Below are 21405 nucleotides of genomic sequence, written 5' to 3'. Positions count from 1 at the left end.
CTGACCAGAACATGGATCGAGTCTAGTAGCAGCCATAGAAATAATTAATGTGTACTTCTTTCAAATTGAAGCAATGGACAGTGAGAGACGATGGACGCACTTTTAACCAACCTCGGATACCAGACGGTCAACTTCGCCATCAAATCAGGGATTGCCCTCACGTCCAAGTATGCCGTCCAGCAATGCGCCCGCCTGCTCAAGACGGTCGATGATAAGCCGGTCTATGCAGAGCTCAAATCTCTACAAAAGCTCCTCAGCACAAAAATCAAGGTTGGATCTCCCAGGCACCTCTCTCTCTATCTCTCTGTTACACAAGACTAGTTTGACTGATATTCGACTCACAGATTGTGTCCCCTGCCATCGACCTGATCCTTCTCAAGTACGTCAGCCAAGAGATCCTCCCTTACTCAAGGAGTCACTTTCACACGTGCCCTCACTAATACCCTATCGCCAGGTCTGGCCGTGGAAACTCATTTCTCGATGCAGCCCAACCATTAGCATCTTCGTTACACCGAGAGATTGTCCGTCTTGGGAAGCGTCTTCAGAATGCCGCCGCCGAGGAGGAAGCCTCTGGGGACGGCCGCCGTCCTCGGATGACAGAGGCTCACCATGCTGAACTGACCATGATACTCAGCGATATCAAACGCCTACTGGACAGGATCGACCGAGATATTCCCTTCATCCAGCTGGCCATCACTGCCTCTGGTGAGAATATGTCGACACCCATGAACCCTCGCGAAGCTACCTTTTCTCCATCGAGACTCATGCAAGCTAGCACCTTGGTTTCTTTTGGGGATTTGCACTTTAACGGGACGCAGCCGATTCAGGTTGGTCCGTCGTTCACACTGACCTTGTACATGCTCTTTGTCGGCCACTCCCAAGTTGAAACACAGAACGATAAGCACCAGGAGCGGAATGGAAACGTGGCCAAGAATGGCTCGCCTTCGGCCCTACAACTTGTCGAATCCTCAGGAAGTAGATCAACCGATGGGGGAAATGGCACAGAAAACACAAATGAGGTTCCCTACGGGATAGGAGAGTCCGACAGGAAGCCAATCTGGCAAGAAGTCATGCACAAGGCCAGGGTACGTCTCTTGCGGACACCCATGGGCTGTACATTTGATTCCCTGCATGGGTACTGCACCCTGAATGGCCATAACCACAAGGCAGGGTTTAATGGACCGGCCAATGGATACAGTTACCACTTGGAGATCATTGAAGATCTGGACGATGGACGTATGCACGACGACAAGGAACATGGCTTCAAGCCTAAGGAGTTTGAGGGTTTAAGGATGGCAGGCATTCGCGAGGCCATACCGATCCATCAGTTCTCCAAGATTTTCTACACAGACACCGGGGTCATACTTAACATCGGCGACGCACAGAATGGATACAACAATCCAGTCTTGTTGCTGAAACGAGACCTCAGCATGGTCTCCCCGCACGAAATGCCGCAGCAAGCGTCTGCTCAGTCAGGCATCGTCAACCATGGGTATTCGGATGACGAGTCTGACGACCAAGACGAGATTGATCGTCAGTTGTGGGAAGAGAGCCATCTGTCACCAGATCGGTCTGACGGTCAACATCACCCAAACTCGACGAATTTACCGCCTCATCTTGACCCGGAGTGGTTGGCTCTGGAGGTCTACATGGACGACGACGGCGATGATTCGGGCTCAGAGACAGCAGACGAAGAAGACAGCAGTATTGGCTCGCCCCAAAGAGGTCTCTCAGCCGACAACCACCACCTTGCCAACAACAGCCTCTCGGCCGACACCAACCTGATGCGGCAGTTTAGACAAATCTCGCTCCACTCTGACTCCCCGGCCGGATCTCCCATCCGCCAAACAAGTCGCGATATTGAGAGAAGAAACCCATCATCACAACAACAAGATATGCCAAGGTCTCCGTTTGACGCCGTCACGTCTTCCCTGTCGCTGCTAGAGATGCTGATACGGCTCACGAGCCTCCAAGAGTCCCAGCAGGTCTCCCACTTGGCGATCCCGGATGATTTTACGATGCATTTCTTGCAAAACACCACCACCACTGGCTATGTGGGTGAGATGGCGCGGAGGATAAAGGATCAGGCAAAGAGGAGGATGGGGTTTGATCCGTATGATGATGGGGATGTCGAGTCGGAGCCTGGGAAGGAGTTGGGGGTTAAGAGGATGGGTAGGTAGATGAAATACAAAGCACGATTACTACATAAGACAAGACAGCGGTGAATTGCGGAATGAGAAGTGGAGGTGATCCATTTTCTACAAATAGGTTGCACCGCAAAGTATGGAAAACAGACTATTGCTCTTTCCATCTACCTTTACAAGACTTGCTTTTCGTTCCTCTTTGACAACTCTCCCCATTCTCTCTTGCGTCGATTCGACAAAACCGGCAAAATAGACACATAGGTAGACGGCTGAGCAAAAGTAAAGGATCAAAACATAAGGTAGTCGATCTTTGGAAGATAACGAAACAGCCAAGCTCACCAGGCAACCCCGACATTATTCTGAGGAAGGTGACCTGGCTACGAAAACCCTCGCGTTTTACTTCGAATCGAACTCGGGGCTTTGAGGCGTGGGTAGGTGGCAGCACCAATACCCTTACTACTTGACCATGAGGGTGTTGTGCGAGGGTACTGGGGCTGTTGAGAAGTATATGGCAGATCTAATACATACACCTCGTTAAGCAGGAGACAGATGTTCTGCTGGCCTCATTGATATGGCAAGCGTGAGTCCTACCTATGATGTTTCGCAACCAATTTTAACCGTGATAGACGACTTCTTCTCTTGCTGCTAGGGCAGGCAACCTCTCATAAATACTTAACGCCGGCTGGGCACGGTATTCCCAATCTTACGGCTCTTCTTCTGCTACAACCACATCTCGTTGCTCAAGAGACCCTGTTGACCACCAATCCTTTTACACATGTTTTACAATTATGAAAGGCTTAGGAAGATACATGAAATGCAAGGAGCACCTAACTTTTCAGAGACATTTCGCAGTTCACAAAAGCACAACTCACGGCGGTGGGGGAAGGGAGGATAGAGTTTGTAGGTAGAAGCCTTCACTTTTCTCTTGGCATTATACTCTAGTATTCTTTCTTTCCTACTTTTATTCTGATAGCTGCTTGTTCTAGATTCCATCTTATGGCAGTTTCCTCTTCTTGTCACCTTCACCGCCCAGCTCAACGCTCCAATATCCTTTCGGACAGACGAAACCATTTCTTCCAACCCCCGCGGGCCCTGAACCCATCTCCCATGGTTGTCTTCTATGTAGGAATATGGCTTCCTCAGTTTCTCATAAGAGAACTGAACTTGGTAGGCACGAAGGTTACCTAGCCATTATGAACAGTAAAAGCAGAGACTCCGACATGGAGCAAGGGCTTTTGAAAATATAGAACGTGCCCTTTCAACTATTCTTCGAACCCTAATGGCCATTTTCCAAGGCCAACTGAATATCATCAGATGCCTTGGTATTGACAAAGTTACAAAGATGTAATCCGTTGAAGGGGGAAATATGGCTGCCGAGCGTGCGCCTTACCTTTCTAAACCATGAGGTTTCGCCTACCAAACACCGCTTTGCGGATTTCATGTTCTGAAGCTGCAAGATCAGTCGATTTTTGACACTGAGGTTACCTGCCACTGCCTGCCAGGAACACCGCCTCAAAAGCTGTCACTCATACAAGTGACTGATAGAGGGTTAGGGTTGAAATTACCAACCCCTGAATGGCGGGGTTGTTTGACAGAAATGCGGGGTGCCGTGGTTGCCTTGGTGCCCAGTTCCAAATTCGTCCTCGCAGTAAACAGGCAACAAAGCTCCCAATTACCCCATATCGCCGCGACTCGGAGCGCGTCACAATTTAGGCTCTGACACTTCCCTTCCCCACAACCTTTGGGTCTCGACATATTTTGGACATTGTTCCTACTGGCCCCCCTCCCCCGTGTCCTGGCGGGCTTTCGATGAGGTACCTTACCACTTCTCCCTACTCCAAACCCACTGGTGGCAAACAAAATTGAGCAGCCGATAACCAGAGACCACTTTGCGACAGAAACCTGAGCTCCAACTCAGCGGTCCGCCAACAAAACAAACCCGCGCCCGAGACTGACAGCAGCCCGGGCGAGACTACAACTGCGGCTGCCGACCAAAAAAAAGACACGAGCAGAGCTCAGGCAAAGCTTTTACGACCTGATCCAGCCAGCAACAATCAGCTATTCCCCTTCACCAACCACCACAACAACAACTACAACCCTCACCACCAACTTGACCGCAAAAATGGTCCGCCCCGCAAGAAAAGCGTCCTTCAGCGACGACGACCTCGAGTTCCTCAGCTCCCAAGCAGCAAACATGTCCATCGGCCCAACCGAAACCCCCGCCCGCCGGCCCCAACCAACCTTTGGTACCAACACCTTCAACACTCCCGTCCGACGACCCGCCGGTGGTCAATCCGCCTTCGCAAACAGCAACAACAACAACTTCAACACCCCCGGCACAGTAATCGACCTAACCGACAGCCCCGCCGCGCCCGCAGCCCCAACCCCAGTCCCGACCTTTGGCCACCCAACCCAGCTCCCCTCCCGCTTCGGCCCCAAAAACAAGAACTCAGACCACCTCTTCATCCAACGCAAAACCCGGCCCGAATTCCACGCGGATCTGTATAGGAACTCTGGTCCGCTCAAACCAAAAAATGTGCCCCCCAAGAAGCCGGAGCTGCCAATGTTTAGCTCGCTGAGTGAAGAGGCTCAGCCGGTGTATCAATACACCAAGCCCGGCGGCGGTGGTGGTTATGGGGACACGACATTTTATACCGATCCCGCCAAGGCGAATGCCGATCTCAAGGCTTTGCTAGAGGGGGGGATGGAGGATGAGGAAGAGGAAGATGATGCCCCTCCTAAAAACAAGGAGGAAAAGAAGACAGCAGGGCCAGAAGAAAAAGAAACTGAAGAGGGAGTCCAGGAAGATGGTACCCTGGCCGGTATTAAAGTCAAGCTCTTACCTCATCAGGTTGTTGGTGTCAAATGGATGAAGAACCGGGAACTGGGACCGCTGAAGAAGGGACGGGTGCCAAAGGGGGGGATTCTAGCGGATGATATGGGGTTGGGGAAGACGCTGCAGAGCATATCGCTCATTGTGTCAAACCCCATGCCGGAAGAAGGAGGGAAGGGGTGGAAGAAGCATTTTTCCGAGGTGAAGAGGGGGACGCTGGTGGTGGCGCCGCTGGCGTTGATTAGGCAGTGGGAGGCCGAGATCAAGGAAAAGGTTGACGGGGAGGTGTTGGGGTTGAAGGTTTGTGTGCACCATGGGCCGAACAGGACCAAGGATGCGAAACAACTGGCAAAGTTTGACGTGGTGATTACGACGTATCAGATTTTGGTGTCGGAGCACGGGAACAGCCACCCGGATCCGGCCAAGAGCCCGCAGGTGGGGTGTTTTGGGGTGTATTGGTATCGCGTTATTCTGGATGAGGCGCACAGCATCAAGAATAGGAATGCAAAGGCGACCAAGGCGTGCTGTGGGTTGAAGGCGGAGTACAGGTGGTGCTTGACGGGGACGCCAATGCAGAATAATCTTGATGAGCTGCAGAGCTTGGTGCACTTTTTGAGGGTGCCGCCTTATGATGAGCTGGGGGAGTGGAGGAAGGATATTGATGGGCCGATGAAGCAGGGGAAGGGGCATGTGGCGATCAAGAGGTTGCATAATCTGCTGAGGTGTTTTATGAAGAGGAGGACGAAGGAGATTTTGAAGGAGGAGGGGGCGTTGGTTGCTGGGGGGAAGAAGGCGTTGGATGCTATGAAGGCGAAGATGGAGGAGGAGAGGGGGGGGGATGGGGAGGAGAGGGAGATGCCGAAGCCGGCGTTCAAGATCACAGAAAGGAAAGTTGTGACGGTGGAGACCAAGTTTTCCGAGGCGGAGAGGGAGTTTTATGATGCGTTAGAGGCGAGGGCGGATAAGAGTTTGGAGAAGATGATGAAGGGGAGGATTGACTATGCGAATGCGTTGGTGTTGCTTTTGAGGCTGAGGCAGGCTTGCAATCATCCTAGGTTGACGGACACGAAGCTGGAGAAGGATCAGGAGGCGCTGGCGGTGGATTCGACTGCTCAGCCGAAGGGGAAGGCTGGGGATGACTTGGATGATTTGGCGGATGCGTTTGGGGGGATGGGGATTCGGACGAGGAAGTGCGAGATGTGTCTCAGTGAGTTGAGCAAGAAGGAGATGGGGAGCGGGCAGGTGAAGTGCTCGGATTGCATTGATAGTATGCAAAAGGTTATCAGTGTGAGTCCGAGCAAGAAGAAAAAGAAGTATGGGAGGAGGGTCAGTGTGGTGAAGGAGGAGATCAAGATCGAGAAGGTGGCGGCGAGCAAGAAAAGATCAAAAGCGAGGAGGATTGTTGAGGACAGCGACGAGGAAGAGGAGGGGAGCTGGTTGGTGGGTGAGGATCAACAGGGTGCTTTGAGACTTGGGAAGTGCGGAGGTTCAGAGGATGAGGATGCCGAGGGCGGTGGCGACGATATCGCTTCCGAGGACTCTGAGCACTCGTCTGAAGAAGATGACGATGACGAGAGCCAGCTCGACAGCTTCATTGTCAAGGATGACTCTCAGGCTGACTTCCACGGATCCGGGTCAGAATCTGATTCCGGCTCGGAAGAGGATGAATCGTTTGTGTCGGTGTCTAGGGTATCGCAGTCACAAGTCGCATCCCAGGATACTGAAGGTTCTGGCGAAGACGAGGAAGAGATCTCCGCTTCTGAGTTGATCTCTTCGGACCCGGACGACGACTCAGACGATGACCTTCCCATCCGAAGACGATCCCGCCGTCCTGGCCAACAAGAACCAGAGCGGAAGAAGAAATCCAAGTCGGCCAAAAGTTCCGGAGGCATTACTCAATCCGCCAAGATTCGGGAGCTGCTCTCCATCCTGCGCAAGGAAGCCCACGAGCACAAGTTCATTGTCTTTTCGCAGTTCACCTCCATGCTCGACCTCATCGAGCCGTTTTTGCGCTCTCAGCCAGGCATGAAAGCCGTCCGCTACGACGGCAAGATGCCCAATGACGCTCGCGAAGCTGCCCTCAAGGCCCTCCGCACCGACCCTCACACCCGCATCCTGCTCTGCTCTCTCAAGTGCGGCTCCCTCGGCCTCAATTTGACGGCCGCCACCCGCGTCATCATTGTTGAGCCGTTCTGGAACCCGTTTGTGGAGGAGCAGGCTATCGATCGAGTCCACAGACTGACGCAGACGGTGGACGTGATTGTGTATAAACTTACTGTTCAGGATACAGTCGAGGCTAGGATACTGGAGCTGCAGAACAAGAAGAGGATGCTGGCGGAGGCGACGATTGAGGGTGGGATGAGGAAGAAGGGGAAGAACCAGCTGAAACTGGGCTTGCAGGAGATTTTGGATCTGTTCAAGCATGATGCTCGGGCGAGCTTGGGGGTGGATGGGTTGGAGGGGAATGATGGGAGGAATGTGGTGAGGGATGTGGGCGAGTTTGTTGGTGGGAAGCACGGGGTGAGGAGGCCGAGGAAGGAGCATGATGTTTATGGGAGGAGGTGGTAGGTGGAGGGGATGGGAAATGGGCAAATGTGTATGGGTTGGATTGGGGGGCATGGAATGGAAAGGGTTATGATGAATGAATTTGTGCGCATAGCTATGAGTGTTGATATATACATTGTATGTGTCTTGTTCACCCCGTTGGGGTTGGTCACATATTGTTGACCCAAGAATTGTCTTGATGTATGTGGTATTCATGATCCTCACACGTCCTACCCCTCTCTCACTCGGCCTGTCATTCAATTATTTATTTTTTGATTTTTCCAACTATACCACTTGCACCCTCTTCATTTTCTCATCCCCTCACGCAACCCACTCCTTCTCAGGCCAACTAACTACCCACCCCGTAACCGTCTTGAGGATCTCTTCGTCCCCCGGATCCTCCTCAAAAAGCTTCTTGTCCATCTTCTTTTCCAAGATTTGTTCCACCTCGAACCCATCCTCCCTGCACAGGTCAAAAAACTTGAGATCCTTCTCCCTCAGCCAGGGGCGGTAGCTGCAAAAGACGACATAGGCTTTTGCTTCTCTTGTGCGCTTGAGAGTCTCCCTGATGGTCTTGATCATATTGCCGTGCTCAGAGTGTCTGAAGAGCAAATCGGCGAGGATGAGGACGTCGAACCCGTTAGGGGAGTGACGGAGGAGGGTGGAAGGGGAGGCGCCCCAGACAAAACCGTCAGCGACGATGTTGAGCTCGTCGTTGTCGTGGGGGAGGAGGTGGCACCCGTCAATGTTTTTTTGTATGGTGGCGATGAGGTCCGGGTCGGGAAAGTCAGTGCAGACGACGAGGGAAGCGCCCAGCATGGAGGCCACGAGGGAGGGGAGGCCGGCGCCGGCGCCGAGTTCGCAGACTGTGCGGTTTTTCACCGTGGTGGTGGGGGTTGATTCGAAAAGTTGGGATATGACTCTTGAGCCATTCCTAGGTGAACCAAGTGTCAGAAATGGTTTGTGTGAATGAGAACAAGGGAGGGGGGGTTACCATAGGTGGTGGGCTTCGAGGGGGGAGTGCCCGACGAGGTGGAGGGTTATGATCTCCCCCGTCGCGGTGGTGTAAGTCTCTGTTGTTGGTGGGGGGGAGGGAGGGTAGTAATCTGTTGGTTCGGAAAACAACCCAAGCTCTCCGCCGCCGCCTGACTCGTTGTCTGAGTCGTGGGTTGACATTTTTGTTTTGGTCTGTGGTTGGTGAATGTGAAAAAAAAAAAGAAAAAGAAAAAGAAAAAAGAAAAAAAAAAGAGTGGTGATGATATATCTTGGTGTTGAGGGGTAGTAAGTTTTTTGATGAAGGAGGGGTAGAAAAATGTCCCGTCTCACACAAAAAACTTTGCCAATGTTGCGCAGGGTGAGATATTGTGAGCTATCACTCAAAAAACGAGGGATTGCAGAATTGTGAAACTTATTCTCATAGCAAAAAGTTTGAGCATGAAATCATGGATTTTGTAATACATAAAATTAGGCAAAAAAACTGCTGGCTTGGAGAGATGGAGCACATCATGTGACCACCCGATTGTCACCACTTTCCTGGGGTCTCTTGATTATCTCGAAAGGCCTGTTGATATGTTTTCAAAGCCTCAAATATGTGTTTAAGGCCTATTAAAGCTGTTCTGGGCTCTGTTGATATGTGTTTGATGCCTGGTGATATGCATTTAAGGTCTGGTGATATGTGTATAAGGCCTATCGAAGCGTTTTTAGTCACCGACACCTTGAAGATGCACTTCACTTATACCTCTAGCATTTATTTCTTCTGCTGCCCTATATACATCCCCAACACCAAAACCACAAGAAAAAAAAACTATCTCCCCCTCCTCCCCGCCTGCCTCTCCTCCTCCTCCGCATCCACCCCCTCCACCCCCTTATTCCCATCCCAATCCCCAAAATCCTCATCACTGTACCAACTAGGCGGCCTACCCTCCTCCCCCCTCCCCCACTCCTTCCCTTCCTCCTCGCCCACCACAAACTCGAGGATGCCCCCCTTGATAAAAAACTCATGCGTGATCCAGTTCCTGGTGTATCTCCTCCCGTTTAGGGTGGCAGATTGGATGTATATCCTCCTCCCCTCCGGATCAAAGTTCTTGACCCTGATCACCGCCCACTTGTTCCCCCCCGACTTCGCCTTGATCTTTACCTCCCTAAAAAAGGGGGGCGTGAGCAGGTAGACGTCTTGTCCTGCAACGGGGAAAAACCCCATCATTGCAAACGCCGAGAATGCACCCATGGCACAGTCGTCGTTACCCGGGATGCCGTTTACTGAACTGTTGAACAGCGAAGGGATGTAAGAGCGCACCCAGTAAGAAGATATCGCCGGTCGCCCGGCATAATGGAATTGAAAAACAGGTAAAAAACCCTGTTCATTCCCCATGTACGAAATCCCGCTCGTGTGGAAGTAATTCAACCTCTCCACAAACGCGTCCGGCCCCCCCATAAGCGTGATCAAGCTGTCCATGTCTTGCGGGACAAAGAATGAGTACAGCCACGGTGAGCCCTCGTAGGAGCTGAGATGAGTGTCGTAATAGCAGATGTGCATGTTGTGCACCGGGGAGCAAGCTCGGGTGTTTTCATAGCGGAACGAGCCGTCTAGTTTGCGCGGTTGCATGAACCCCTTGAACTTTGTCTTGAGCACCGGACCATCTGGGTCTTCCCGGTAGAGGTCAGCCTGTTCCGGGTTCCAGTAGTTTCTCCAGTTGGAGCCACGCTGGTGGTATTTTTTGGCGTCTGCGTCGTGGCCAAGGCCGGAGGCGAGGAGGGAGATGGCAAAGTCATCGTAGGCGTATTCCACACCGCGGGAAATGGAGCGGGACATTGGGCCTGTGCCGTTGGTGTCGATGTCATCCCAGGGGATGTACCCCAGTTTATGCCAGCTTTCCAAGTTGCCTCTGCCCTCGACACCCCACATTTGAGGCTCTTCTTCCGCGTCGGAGAGGACAGCTTTGTAGGCGGTGTCCCAGTCGATATTGTCGGTGAGGTTCTTGACAAAGGCGTCGGCGAGGACGATGTCGGCGTTGCTGCCGCCTTGGGTGTAGCCTTTGCTGAAGGACATGCGGCAGTCGGGGAGTTTTCCTTCGTGGCGGTAGATGTCGATAAGGGCGCGGATCATGTCTGTCTGGGCTGGGGGGTCGATGATGGTCAGAAGGGGGTGCTGGGCTCGGAAGGAGTCCCAGATGCAGTAGAATCTACGGCATGTTAGTTGTCCTGCATCTGCTGTCTTGGGCAAAGACTTACGAGTCAAAGTATGGCTCGGTGGAATTATTCCACAGCTGATTCTCCCCCGTATAATTCTGTGGCGACAGCAATGTCCTGTACAACCCCGACCAGAAAGTGGTCAGCATATCCTCACTCACTCCCGTCCCATCCACCTCAACCACCTCCAGCTTCTTTCTCCACTCCTTTCTCGCCTGGCTCTCCACCCTCTCAAAGTTGTAGTCCGCAATCTCTCTCTCAGCATTGTCACAAGCTTGATCCACGCTGATAAAAGACACGCCCACCCTAGCCATAATCTCATGATTATTCTCAACCGGTTTTTCAAACTGAATCCAGGCACCGGCCGAGCCAGAGGGGATGTAGAAGCCATTACCGACCCCGTCCAGAAAGTTGACTCCTTCAGTGGCATTATTACTGATAAACGTCCCCGTCTTTCTAATGGCAGCACCTTTGAAGTCGGCACAGAAAAAGGCGTTGTATCTTCCTGCTCCAAAAGAAGGCTGATACTGTCCTTCACCGACGATACGTCCAGACTGATTGTACACCTGGATCCCGCCCGTTGACCTGCTGTTCATCAGATCAACCAAATCAACAAGGATAATAGGCGAGTAAGTGATATCGACATCCTTCTTCCTGAGCGGGTCGTCGCTCTTCAACGTGAGGGTGTCGTTTCCTGGGAAGGAAAAGCGGTACAGAGCTGTGTGTTCAGTGACTGTCATCTCTGCGCGCACATGGTTGGTGAGGTTGAGGCTGAAATATCCTGGGGCGGCAAAGGCGGAGCCGTTGACTCTGGCGATGGGGCGGTCCATGAGGGAGTAGACGCATTGCTTGTGATCATCCTCTGGGCAGCCTGCATGGACGAAAAGGGGAAAGTTACCCATGGATGGCTGGCCGCCTGTCCCAGAGTCGTGCATATGTGAGAAGCCGAGGATCTCGCTGTTGTCGGACACGAAGCCGGCGGCGTTTTCAGCGTGACTGTTTGTGTCGGCGACTGCTTTGGCCATGCCTAGAGCTGGTGTTAATTATGGGGCCTAGGAAAGATGAGAAGAAGGGCTAACCATAGGGCAATGATGCTCCAGGAAAAACATGACCACCATTCGTCGTCCCGATCAAGGGATCAACATATCGCAAGATATCAACCTTGTGTCCAACCCCATAAGGTCCAGCAGCCTCAGGAGATATCAAGAAAAACAACAATGTCCCACCCATACCCAAGTGCATCCTCGGTATCAGATACAAGAAACTGATAAATACCAACGCATACACCAAAAAGCGACTCCTCCGGGGCATCCCCCTAAAACGTAACGGAGCAGCCGCCATGCTGAACGGCTTGCGAAATGGTGAGCTCTCTTCAGCTCTCCTCATCTTGGTTCCATAAAGATGCCGCAACCTATTAACTCCCCCTTGATATCCTGAAATCGAGTTGGTAAGCAATCAATGCCGCGAGCACATCGTGTTGTTTGTCGTTGACATCAAGGCAGCGTCATAGTCAGATGAGAAAAGGCCGAAACAAAACAAACAGAGACGGTCCCCATGATACACTCATGATGGCAAGCTCAAGAAAAAGACCCTTCAAAAGGCCACTTGACAAGAGTCCAAGAGTCTGCTTTGCAGGAGCTTGTCCTCCCGCCTCTCAACCCCCCCCAAGACCCCAGACAGTGGCAGCCAAGCCAATACAGGGGACGCCCTGCAGATTATCCGATGCCAAGTTCTGCAAGGATGCCGATAATCCGCCGTCCAGAACGAGCCGCCCCTGGAAAATGCACGGAAGATTTCCCGTGGGATGATGCGGGGTTGATCATGGCATTTGTTCTTGAAAGAGGGGAGGGGAGAGCTGTCAATTGTGGCGCGTATCGAGTGCTCTTGTGGAACAAAAAAAAGTAGGAAAATGGGTCGAAAATATGTGTAGATGCAAGAAAATGGAGGGGTTCTCTGTACCAAAGCAACATGTCATCTCAACCTTGAATCTCGCCGCCAAGCCATCCCAAAATCATCCAAAATGGTAAGGGGCCAAGCAAACAAAAGTTACTGGTAACTCCTCACACTGTGCTTGACAGCAGAGGAGTGTCTTTGAATGCGGCCATCGGGAATCGAACCCGACTCTAATGCTTGGAAGGCATTAATGCTAACCACTACACCATGGCCGCTTGTTGTTGGATGCAAGTAAGAGTGGAATCTGGCTTGACGTGTCCACCCACTATGCCTCAACGGCCACGCTGTCGGCCTGCAGGAACACATGTCAGTGACAGTGTGTTTTTGTGCGGTTAAACACAGTGCAACATATTCCCCTCCACCATCTTTTCTTCAGCTTCCCCAAACCAGGTGCTCTCCCGCAAAGCCAAGAGGTTCTCCATTCAGCCAGATCTTTTTCCGCTGTCATGTCGTCCACGGAACGCAACTGCCGCCCGCTGCAGAGCTAAATTGGGGTCTATGTCTCTGAAAATATCCTAATACTCTAGATGATGTTCCCTTGCCTAACCTGGGCATTCTTATCATTGACATTTATGCTAGTCCACCCCCAAGTGTGGCTCACGCGAATGTTCAAGTGAACATGTCTTTTTTTATCGTCTGTTTGGCCCAAGATGAGGGCATCTATTCTCTTAGTTCATACTCTTGCTGTGCTTGCCCAAGCTCAACCACCCAGAGCTCAGCTCACCCTTGAACCAGAACCTCGAAGTTGCCCCGATTACTCTGCCTATTCCTCCACCCATCATGAACCAAAGTCAACAGGTCGTTACAAGCTCTCTTATCAAAGACCACGACCATCATGTCGAACCTTTACCCTCCCAGAGGTGGAAGATACCATCATCTCCATGAAACAAGTCATCAAAGACCCAGACTTGTTCCGTCTGTTTGAGAATTGCTTCCCCAACACCCTCGACACAGCCATAACCTGGAAGGGACTCAGCTGGAGGAATGCCTCCAGCTATCTCCCCACAGACATCAACAGCCCAGACCCAACACCCAAGCCGACAGGAAACAACGACCCAGAAGAAGAACTCACCTTCATAACCACCGGCGACATCCCCGCCATGTGGCTCCGCGACTCAGCCCACCAACTAACCTCCTATTCCCCCCTCCTCACCCCCTCCAACTCCACCTCCTCCCTCGCCTCCCTCTACCGCGGCCTCATCAACCTCCAAGCCCGCTACATCCTCACAGCCCCCCACTGCAACGCCTTCCTCGCCCCCCAGAATCCCTCATCCCCCCTCCCCAGTCAGACGACTCCCCAACCGATCACATCTACCCACCCCTCCCCTCCTCCCCAGGCTCCCCCAAAACCATCCACGAATGTAAATACGAACTCGACTCCCTGGCCTCCTTCCTCTCCCTCATCCACACCTACCTCACCCAAACCTCCGACACCCCCTTCCTCACCACCTCCCTCAACCTCCTCCCCGCCCTCAAGAGAATCCTCTCCATCACCACCGACCTCCAAACCGGAACTTACTCCCGCACCGGCACGGTGTCCTACGCCCCCTACCAATTCCAACGCCTAACCACAACCTCAACCGAAACTCTCCCCAACGCCGGCTCCGGTCCGCCTTTTCACCCTGGTACCAACCTAGTCAGGAGTGCCTTCCGCCCTAGCGATGACGCGTGTACCTACCAGGGTTTCATCCCCGGAAACATGATGTTCTCCTCCTACCTCTCCCTTCTATCCCCTTACATCTCCCCCATCTCCCCCTCAACATCCAAAAAAATATCCAAGTTGGCGGCGGAGATCAGAGCCGGGATAGAGGATCACGGGAGGATAGATCACAGACTGTACGGCAGGATCTACGCCTACGAAGTCGACGGCTACGGCTCCCACAGCCTGATGGACGACGCCAACATCCCCAGTTTACTCTCCGCCCCTTTGCTAGGCGGCTACCTCGACCGAAGAGACGAGACGTACCAGCGGACGAGGAGATTTGCGCTGAGTAAGATGAACCCTTACTACATGTTTGGGCCGGTTTTGAATGCGTGAGTGTGCATATGAATCTCTGCTCCGGCGGTGTGACAGTTTTGGGGCTGACGAAACGAAAAACAGAACGGGAGGGCCACATATCGGTCCGGGGATGGCATGGCCCATGGGTCTCATCGTCCAGGCTCTCACCAGTGATGATGACGAGGAGATTTACAGCTGTATCAAACAGCTCCTGTCGTCGACAGACGGGTTGGGTCTCATGCACGAGAGCGTTAACACTCACAGCGTCAGCGTCTGGACTCGTCACTGGTTTTCCTGGGCGAATGGGCTGTTTGGTCAGTTGATTCTTGATGTCAACAAACGGAAGCCGCATTTGCTAGCGAGGAGTTATCAATAACTTGTACATATTTAGAGAGAACCTACACGGAGCCCCCTATTTATCTTACCATCACCCCCCCCCTCCCACCCAACCCTCCACTTAATATAGGATTTAACTATATTGCAAAGAATAAATATTTAGAGTTGAAAGGTATATAGTAGGCTCCAAACGATAATTAAAAGACGATAAAAGATGGTTATGAGGCCTTAAAAGATAGCTGAAGGGCTCTAAAAGATAGTTTGAAGGCTATTCAAAATAATTTAAAGGCCCTTGAAGACGAATCAAACGCTTATTATTTTTCTTTTAAGGCTTTTAACTATATTATAGGAAAGGTAAGTTAGTAGGTAGGGTGGGGGTACTGATAAGATAAATAAGAGGCTCCGTAAGGTTCTCTCCATATTTAATCGGGTATCTCGTATACAGCATAACAAAACAACCTCTTTCATGCTCAGTCCTTTGCCCAAGGAGCCTTGGTGACACTAAACTGATTCCCCCCAACCCTATCATGCATCCCCCCTCCCCGGGGAAAATTTGTCTGCTCCATCGGTCCTGTATTCGGTATCCCGCCCCTCGGCGTCCCCATCCCAGGTTGCCGCCCCGGAAACCCCGTCGGCGCCATCACCCCCCCATCCATCGGCCTAGGCATACTCACCTGCCCGCCAGACATGCCCCCCATAGCCCCCCTCGCCCACGGAGCCTTCGTCCCCCCCTCCCCTCCGCCCTGCCCCAAACTCTGTGCTTGATTTTGCACCGGCTGACTCTGCAAATGCACACTCCTCTCCCCGGCCATCTCCGGGTCCACCTCCCACGCCCACAACCCCCCAAACCCAAAATGCTGCACCACCGGAAACTTCCCCAGCACCTCGGCCCGATACATCTTCACCATCCCCTTATTAATCTTCCCCCACCCATCCTTAATCCCACTAATATCAAACAGCATCGGGCTATGCTCCCAAAAAGGCCCCCTCTTCACATCGTAGATGAACCCAATCGCCCCAAAGTACATATTACTCCCCCTGTAATCCTCCACCGTCTGTTTATCAACCGCACTCGCCGGCTTCGGCGCCCCCGGACATGACCCCTCCACCGGCGTAGCCTCCGTCCTACTCCCCAAAATCGGTTTCGTAAACTGCGCCGACCCAAAAATATAAGGCACAAAACTGTGGTCATCCAACCCCCACACCCCATGCGATCCCGCCGGTTCAAGCGTGTAAGTCGTTATCAACTTCCTCACCACCTCCAAATACCTATTTCACGTTAGCCTCTCCTGCCGTTCCCATCCTCAAGACAAAAACATACATCTCGACAACCCCAATCACAACCTCCCTCTCCCTCTCCCCTTCTTTTTCCTCTCCCCCCCCGAAAAACCCCACCTTCCACAACCCGCCCAGAAACGCCAAAAAGCTCAGCTCATGGCCCGTTCCATAGTCAAGTCGTCCTTTATCCCCCCAAGCACCCATGAAATACCCCCTCAACTCCTCCTTCACCCCCCCATCTACCACCAAACCCAACCCATCAATCCACCCCTGAATCCTCTCCCCCAATTTCCCATGCCAGACCCTACAAGCCCCATTCCCAAACCTTCTGTTCTTGTTCTCCTCGGGCGGCGCCTCCAAAATCAACTCCTCGCACCCCCTCAACATTTCCCTTAACCTTCTCACCGGCTCGCTCCACCCTCTTCTCCCCGGTTCCAGTGGAAAACACACCGGTCTCGCAGTATCGGGCGACAGTCTCGGAATAAGCGAGTGATTCAACTGCATAATCCACACCATCAACTCTTTATACGCCCTCGACGTCAGGAAAAACGACACGTCAGCCCCAGAGTTGATCCTCTTTTGCAGGGGGCCAAATGCTTTCTTGGAGAGCTCGTCAGAGGTGAGGATGGGTAGCCTGGGGAGGGAGACTGCTCCCGTAGCTGAGGGAGGAGGGGGTGGTGGTGGTTCCATTTTTTGTCGTCGGTTGTTGAAAAGTTTTGTCTAAATATTAAATAAAACAGAGTGTCAAGTCGCCCGACAGAAGTTTTGTTATGTTCCAGTTTGAATGTCAAGCTAGGAAAGGAATAAAAGTCGGGCTGATACATGCAAGCAGCAAGCGGCGAGCGGAAGCAAAAGGTGGGGTCAATAGGGGACTACCCCGCTGTCGTCATTGGTGGAGCCTATCAACCGCTGCGCAAGGTGGGGCACATCCCATAGCTAGTATCAAGTTCCGTCACTCAGGGGCTCACGCACCTCCATGATATCCTCATATACAACCTCATGCCATTCCCACAATATTCTAACAATCCTCTAAATATATCCGCTTCCAGCCCCTCCCCCCCCCTCCTCCTTCCCCATCGCTCAACTCAGTCAACTCAAATCAAACCCCGCCCCACTCTTCACCGCATACAACAACTTCTCCCTCAACACCCCCTTCCGACTATACCTCGGCAGCTTCAACAAATTGATACACGTACTCGCGCTCGGCAGCCTGTCCTCATCCTGCCCCCCATACCCAATCGTAAACCTCGGAAAAAGCTGGCTGAATCCCAGCAGCGGCGCCCTCGGCGTGCTCGTCACATACTGCAGCACTTCCCTCCTCTCCTCGTCCCCAAACTCCTCCATTACCTCCCAAAACAGCTTCACCGTCTCGTGCTCCTGCCCGTCGTCCCCAATCTGGTAAGGCCCGCTGTACACCGTGTTCCTCCTCAAATCATCCACATCGATCGCTCCGCTGTCCCCGCCCACCAGCCGCTGAAGCTCGTTCTGGTTGAACATGCTCAGCCACCCCGGCTCTATCACCATCTTGAGACCCTTGAGGAAAGCCTGCGTCTGCGCAAAAGGTTGCAGGGCGAGCTTGTACTTGGCCAGCTGGACAATGTACTTTAACCTGTTTCCCTTCGTGACGGGAATGTTATTGCCATTGGGGCAGAGCGGTCGAGAGACAATATTGGGCTGCTTATCCTCTGGCGTTGAAATGTCGACATCCAGGGAAAAGTTCAAGCCCATGTCGTCCACCTGGTCTTCGTTGTTCTTCAAGAACAGCAATCCCCGGTAGAGCTCTTCGTCCAGCTCTCTCAGATCATTCAGGCTGGCTTGTTTGGTATCCGCTGTCGTCCACTTGAGCAGGAAGAAACCGGCAAAAACGACATTGATGAGGATCCCCTCATACATGCATTTTCCAATGAGCCGTCCGGCGAACTCATACTGTCTGAGCAACTTGGTCCTGGTCTCGGACTCACTGAGACCACGCTTCCTCGCCAAAGCCAACCACTGCTCGACTATCAGAGGGTTTGGGTAATATGCGTTCTTGCTGTTGGCGACGAACAAGCTGGTGTCGGACAGCATCTCGGCAATCACACTTGTCAAGAACTCTTTCGTCACTCCGCCCCCGTCAATCCCCGCCTCCTGCATCCCCCATTGATCCAGAAAAGTAATCTGCACCGGCTCCTTGATTGCCTCTTCCAGTGGGTACAGACTTCCCTGCGCATCCCGGAACAAGCTCCCTCGCCTGATCAGGGCTTGGTGCCTCGCCAACAAGTTCCTGGTGGGATCAGCCTCCAGCATCATCATGCGCCAGCTGTCCGGGTCCGCATGGCCACTTCTCCTCCGCAGCTTGTCAAGAGTGATAAACTGCCGAAAGATCATCACCCGCTGGTCAAACGGAACCACAAACGGAAGATTCTTCAGAACCTCCAGTTTCGGTGCCACCTTGGCCCGGGCCTGTTCCCTCGCGGCTAGCTTCTGTCGCGCCTCAAGCAGCGCTTGTCGACCCACAGTCCGATGTGGTCCATGCCGCCAATCCCGTTCCTCTGGCTCATGCTCCTCCTCCTCACCCATCCCCTCATCTTCCTCCCCCTCAGCATGCCCAAGCGCCCTCTGCCGCTCCGCCTCCACCACGACCGCCTCCTTGAACCCAGCCATATCAAACTTCTCCGTCATCAACCAGTGGTCCTTGGGCAGAAAGGGTCTCCGAGAATCCCGCTCGTACAACCCCCTCATAGCCGCCAGGACCAACCCCCTCACCTTATCCAAACCCACCCCCGCCGTCACCACAAACATCGACGGCCTACTCAAACCCCTCAAATTCCTTGACGAAGCCCACGAAGCCAACAACTCAGCCATGTTGTAATAAAGCACGAACCCCAAGTGCTTCAGAAACAACGTCAGCTTCTTGACACTCTCCATGTCCAAGCCACTCGACCTCGTCCTCGGCAAATCCTCCCCAGCCGTTCCATTCCCCGGCTTGTCACCCTCCAGTATCGCAAAGAAGTCGGCATCATCCGTCACCTTGAGCACAAACACATAAAGCTCCAAAAACAGCAAAATCGTCCTCCACTGCTGATGCCACGAATCATTTTCCCCATGCCGATTCGATGTCTGCGGCGCCGACTTGAGAATCCCCAACGCGGCTTCCGACTCGGACGCGATGCTTCTAAACACCGCCGTCCGCTTCATCACCTGCCACAAATATTCCAACGCAGGCACCCTACCCGTCCTTGTCGGAACATTCGAGTAAAACAGACGCATGCGAATTTCTTCGCCCGCGTTGGGGAAGCAGGATAGCAATGTCAGAACATAGCCAGCATAGGGACTAGCATCGCCGAGTGAGCTTGACTCGTGGCCCAGGGAAAATGGAGCAGAAGTCTCGAGTAGCCCAGTAATGGCCCTCGACGTTGTCAGCAAGGCCAGCTTACCCGAGACATACGCCGGCAGGGTCCCCTGAGCCACGTCATCCTCACTATCAAGCCCAGCATCGGCAACCGGTTCCGCTGCAAGCTGAATCTGGTCTGAAAGGACGGATAAAAGGGAGCAGAGGACGCCAAGGTAGCTGGCATGTACGTTTTGCTGCTGCTTTGCCTCTTGAAGTGCAATCAAGTGCGCCAAAAGCCATAGCAATCTAGCTCTGGGTACGTCTAACTGTGTGGCCTCAAACTTCTCAGAGGCGAGCGTATCCGAGAGGCGGTCTAGGTCGATATCGGCACAAAATAGGTTGAGGTTGTTCTCAAATATGTTCAAGTCTGGTGTTGCCAAGAAGTCAAAAGCAAAGGCATGATAGGCTTTGCTCAGGAATGCTTCTAGACGATTGTCAGTCAATCAGAATCGTGTTCTCAAGAGAATGTGTAGCTTCTTACCTGGGAAGGTCCCCACTGATAGGGGTTTTGTGACCGCCTGGCTGAGCAGCGTAAACGGCTGCTGCAAGCTCGAGGCAAGGTTACAGTAGTTAGCCATCACTCTGTAATATTGATCGAGAACATGCCCAATAGCTTGTGGTCGAAGGTCCATAACTTCCAGAAGTACGGAGAGCACAACGTGGATATCAGGGCCCAGATTTAATTCTTTCTGCAGTGCGCCTGTGAGCTTCCGAACAAGCCTGTCAAGTTGAAATCCTTCCGCTCCCTGGGACCGGAACAAATGGAGGCTCGAGTTGCAAAGATCGCGACAGAGCCACACCATTCGTCGACGGTCATTGTGGTTCTTACTTTGGAAGGACCTCAGCAGTAAGGGAAGTGCTTTGGCGGATCTCCTTTCGAGGTCGTTCTGGTTATGGTGGTACAGGTCGTCGATGGCGGCGCGATCTTGGGCCCTGAGATGTTGCCTAATCTGACTGCCCCGCCATACTCTCTGGATACGCTCAGCAGCCCTGAGCTTCTCCTTTTCTCTCTGCCTCTTTTCGCGTTCGGCTGCCGCTCTTGATACGGTGGTGGAGGCACCTAGTGTTGCCGGAGCGGCCCATGGATTATGTGCTGTGTTTCCACTGAGGTTGACGTTACGACGTCTCCCGGTCGACTGACCGGTGAAGGTAGAAAACATGGTTGTTGATGTTGCCCGAGACGGGGAGATCGAAGGAATGATGGGTGTATCGATCGGTTATTCAGCATAAAGGAGGGATGATGGGGTAGATGTCGGGCAACAGTCGTGGTGGGTTTGGTTTGTTGGAGAAAATTAGTAGATTAGATAACTGCTATGCCGCTTCTCACGTCTTGGGAGCTCCAAATAAGCGCAGGTGCAGCGAGAAGTATGTGGTGTTGGTGAATAGGGATGCCGCCCCAGAGCTTCGAGAACGTTCCCACTCCGACCTGGAAATGCCGTTAAGGCACCACTAGGAGGCGGTCCTTGAGCGCCGAGCTGCATCGACCGGAGATAACTAAATAGGTAGGCTGTGGCTGCAGGATCGACCAGTGGGAACTGGAGGGGAGTCTCAGCCTCGGGCAGCCCAGAGGTCTTTGAAAATGATCAAGATTCAGGTACCTACTCAAGTGCAGCGGGGTTGAGTGAAGCCGGAGCTGATGTCACTGCTTCCTAGCTGCTGCCCCCGGCAGACCCTGGATTACTCATGCTGCATTCTCAGAGGGCAGGAGCGCTGCTGCAGTGTGCATCTGCAACAGCGACGGGACCCTGATCGGATT

At 52.8% G+C, this 21405-nt stretch overlaps 7 protein-coding genes and 1 non-coding gene across 8 annotated transcripts; 3 read left to right on the top strand and 5 right to left on the bottom strand.

The window, feature by feature from the left end:
* The first annotated feature begins 18 nt into the window (after positions 1–18).
* YRB30 (Ran-specific GTPase-activating protein 30) lies at positions 19–2211 on the top strand. Its single transcript, XM_062879191.1, has 3 exons — positions 19–270; positions 345–379; positions 455–2211. The coding sequence occupies exons 1-3, from the start codon at positions 91–93 to the stop codon at positions 2178–2180; spliced, it is 1941 nt and encodes a 646-aa protein (XP_062732303.1). The 5' UTR covers positions 19–90; the 3' UTR covers positions 2181–2211.
* Positions 2212–4266: 2055 nt separating this feature from the next.
* Positions 4267–7545, top strand: QC761_409180 (uncharacterized protein; the record flags this gene model as incomplete). The annotated part of the gene is made up of 1 exon (XM_062879192.1): positions 4267–7545. The coding sequence occupies one exon, from the start codon at positions 4267–4269 to the stop codon at positions 7543–7545; it is 3279 nt and encodes a 1092-aa protein (XP_062732302.1).
* Positions 7546–7594: 49 nt separating this feature from the next.
* Positions 7595–8960, bottom strand: EFM7 (Protein N-terminal and lysine N-methyltransferase efm7). Its single transcript, XM_062879193.1, has 2 exons — positions 8516–8960; positions 7595–8455 (listed from the first exon to the last, which is right to left on the bottom strand). Exons 1-2 carry the CDS (start codon positions 8695–8697, stop codon positions 7843–7845), a joined length of 795 nt encoding a protein of 264 aa, XP_062732301.1. The 5' UTR covers positions 8698–8960; the 3' UTR covers positions 7595–7842.
* Positions 8961–9325: 365 nt separating this feature from the next.
* QC761_409200 (uncharacterized protein) lies at positions 9326–12838 on the bottom strand (the record flags this gene model as incomplete). The annotated part of the gene is made up of 3 exons (XM_062879194.1): positions 11790–12838; positions 10753–11737; positions 9326–10703 (listed from the first exon to the last, which is right to left on the bottom strand). The coding sequence occupies exons 1-3, from the start codon at positions 12094–12096 to the stop codon at positions 9326–9328; spliced, it is 2670 nt and encodes an 889-aa protein (XP_062732300.1). The 5' UTR covers positions 12097–12838.
* Positions 12807–12878, bottom strand: QC761_0066660. Its single transcript has one exon. It is a non-coding gene; the product is annotated as a tRNA-Gly (tRNA).
* A 666-nt stretch (positions 12879–13544) lies between these two features.
* On the top strand, positions 13545–15309 carry QC761_409220 (uncharacterized protein; the record flags this gene model as incomplete). Its single annotated transcript, XM_062879195.1, has 3 exons — positions 13545–13947; positions 14001–14697; positions 14765–15309. The coding sequence occupies 3 exons, from the start codon at positions 13545–13547 to the stop codon at positions 15036–15038; spliced, it is 1374 nt and encodes a 457-aa protein (XP_062732299.1). The 3' UTR covers positions 15039–15309.
* Positions 15310–15468: 159 nt separating this feature from the next.
* RRD1 (Serine/threonine-protein phosphatase 2A activator 1) lies at positions 15469–16966 on the bottom strand (the record flags this gene model as incomplete). Its single annotated transcript, XM_062879196.1, has 2 exons — positions 15469–16267; positions 16320–16966. The coding sequence occupies 2 exons, from the start codon at positions 16964–16966 to the stop codon at positions 15469–15471; spliced, it is 1446 nt and encodes a 481-aa protein (XP_062732298.1).
* A 399-nt stretch (positions 16967–17365) lies between these two features.
* On the bottom strand, positions 17366–21314 carry HUL5 (ubiquitin-protein ligase (E3); the record flags this gene model as incomplete). Its single annotated transcript, XM_062879197.1, has 2 exons — positions 20131–21314; positions 17366–20073 (listed from the first exon to the last, which is right to left on the bottom strand). The coding sequence occupies exons 1-2, from the start codon at positions 20807–20809 to the stop codon at positions 17366–17368; spliced, it is 3387 nt and encodes a 1128-aa protein (XP_062732297.1). The 5' UTR covers positions 20810–21314.
* Between the last annotated feature and the right edge of the window lie 91 nt (positions 21315–21405).

Source organism: Podospora bellae-mahoneyi, chromosome 4 (assembly GCF_035222275.1).
Source record: "Podospora bellae-mahoneyi strain CBS 112042 chromosome 4, whole genome shotgun sequence".
Taxonomy (NCBI): domain Eukaryota; kingdom Fungi; phylum Ascomycota; class Sordariomycetes; order Sordariales; family Podosporaceae; genus Podospora; species Podospora bellae-mahoneyi.
The sequence above is the reverse complement of the archived record's forward strand: the minus strand, read 5'-3'. Positions and strand labels throughout refer to the sequence as shown.

Bases quoted from the DNA above. Each gene is read 5' to 3' on its own strand.
- YRB30 (XM_062879191.1), top strand. From the start codon at position 91: ATGGACGCACTTTTAACCAACCTCGGATACCAGACGGTCAACTTCGCC. The intron at 271-344 runs GTTGGATCTCCC...TTCGACTCACAG, and splicing joins TCCTCAGCACAAAAATCAAG to ATTGTGTCCCCTGCCATCGA. The intron at 380-454 runs GTACGTCAGCCA...CCCTATCGCCAG, and splicing joins ATCGACCTGATCCTTCTCAA to GTCTGGCCGTGGAAACTCAT.
- EFM7 (XM_062879193.1), bottom strand. From the start codon at position 8,697: ATGTCAACCCACGACTCAGACAACGAGTCAGGCGGCGGCGGAGAGCTT. The intron at 8,456-8,515 runs GTAACCCCCCCT...TGGTTCACCTAG, and splicing joins CTCGAAGCCCACCACCTATG to GAATGGCTCAAGAGTCATAT.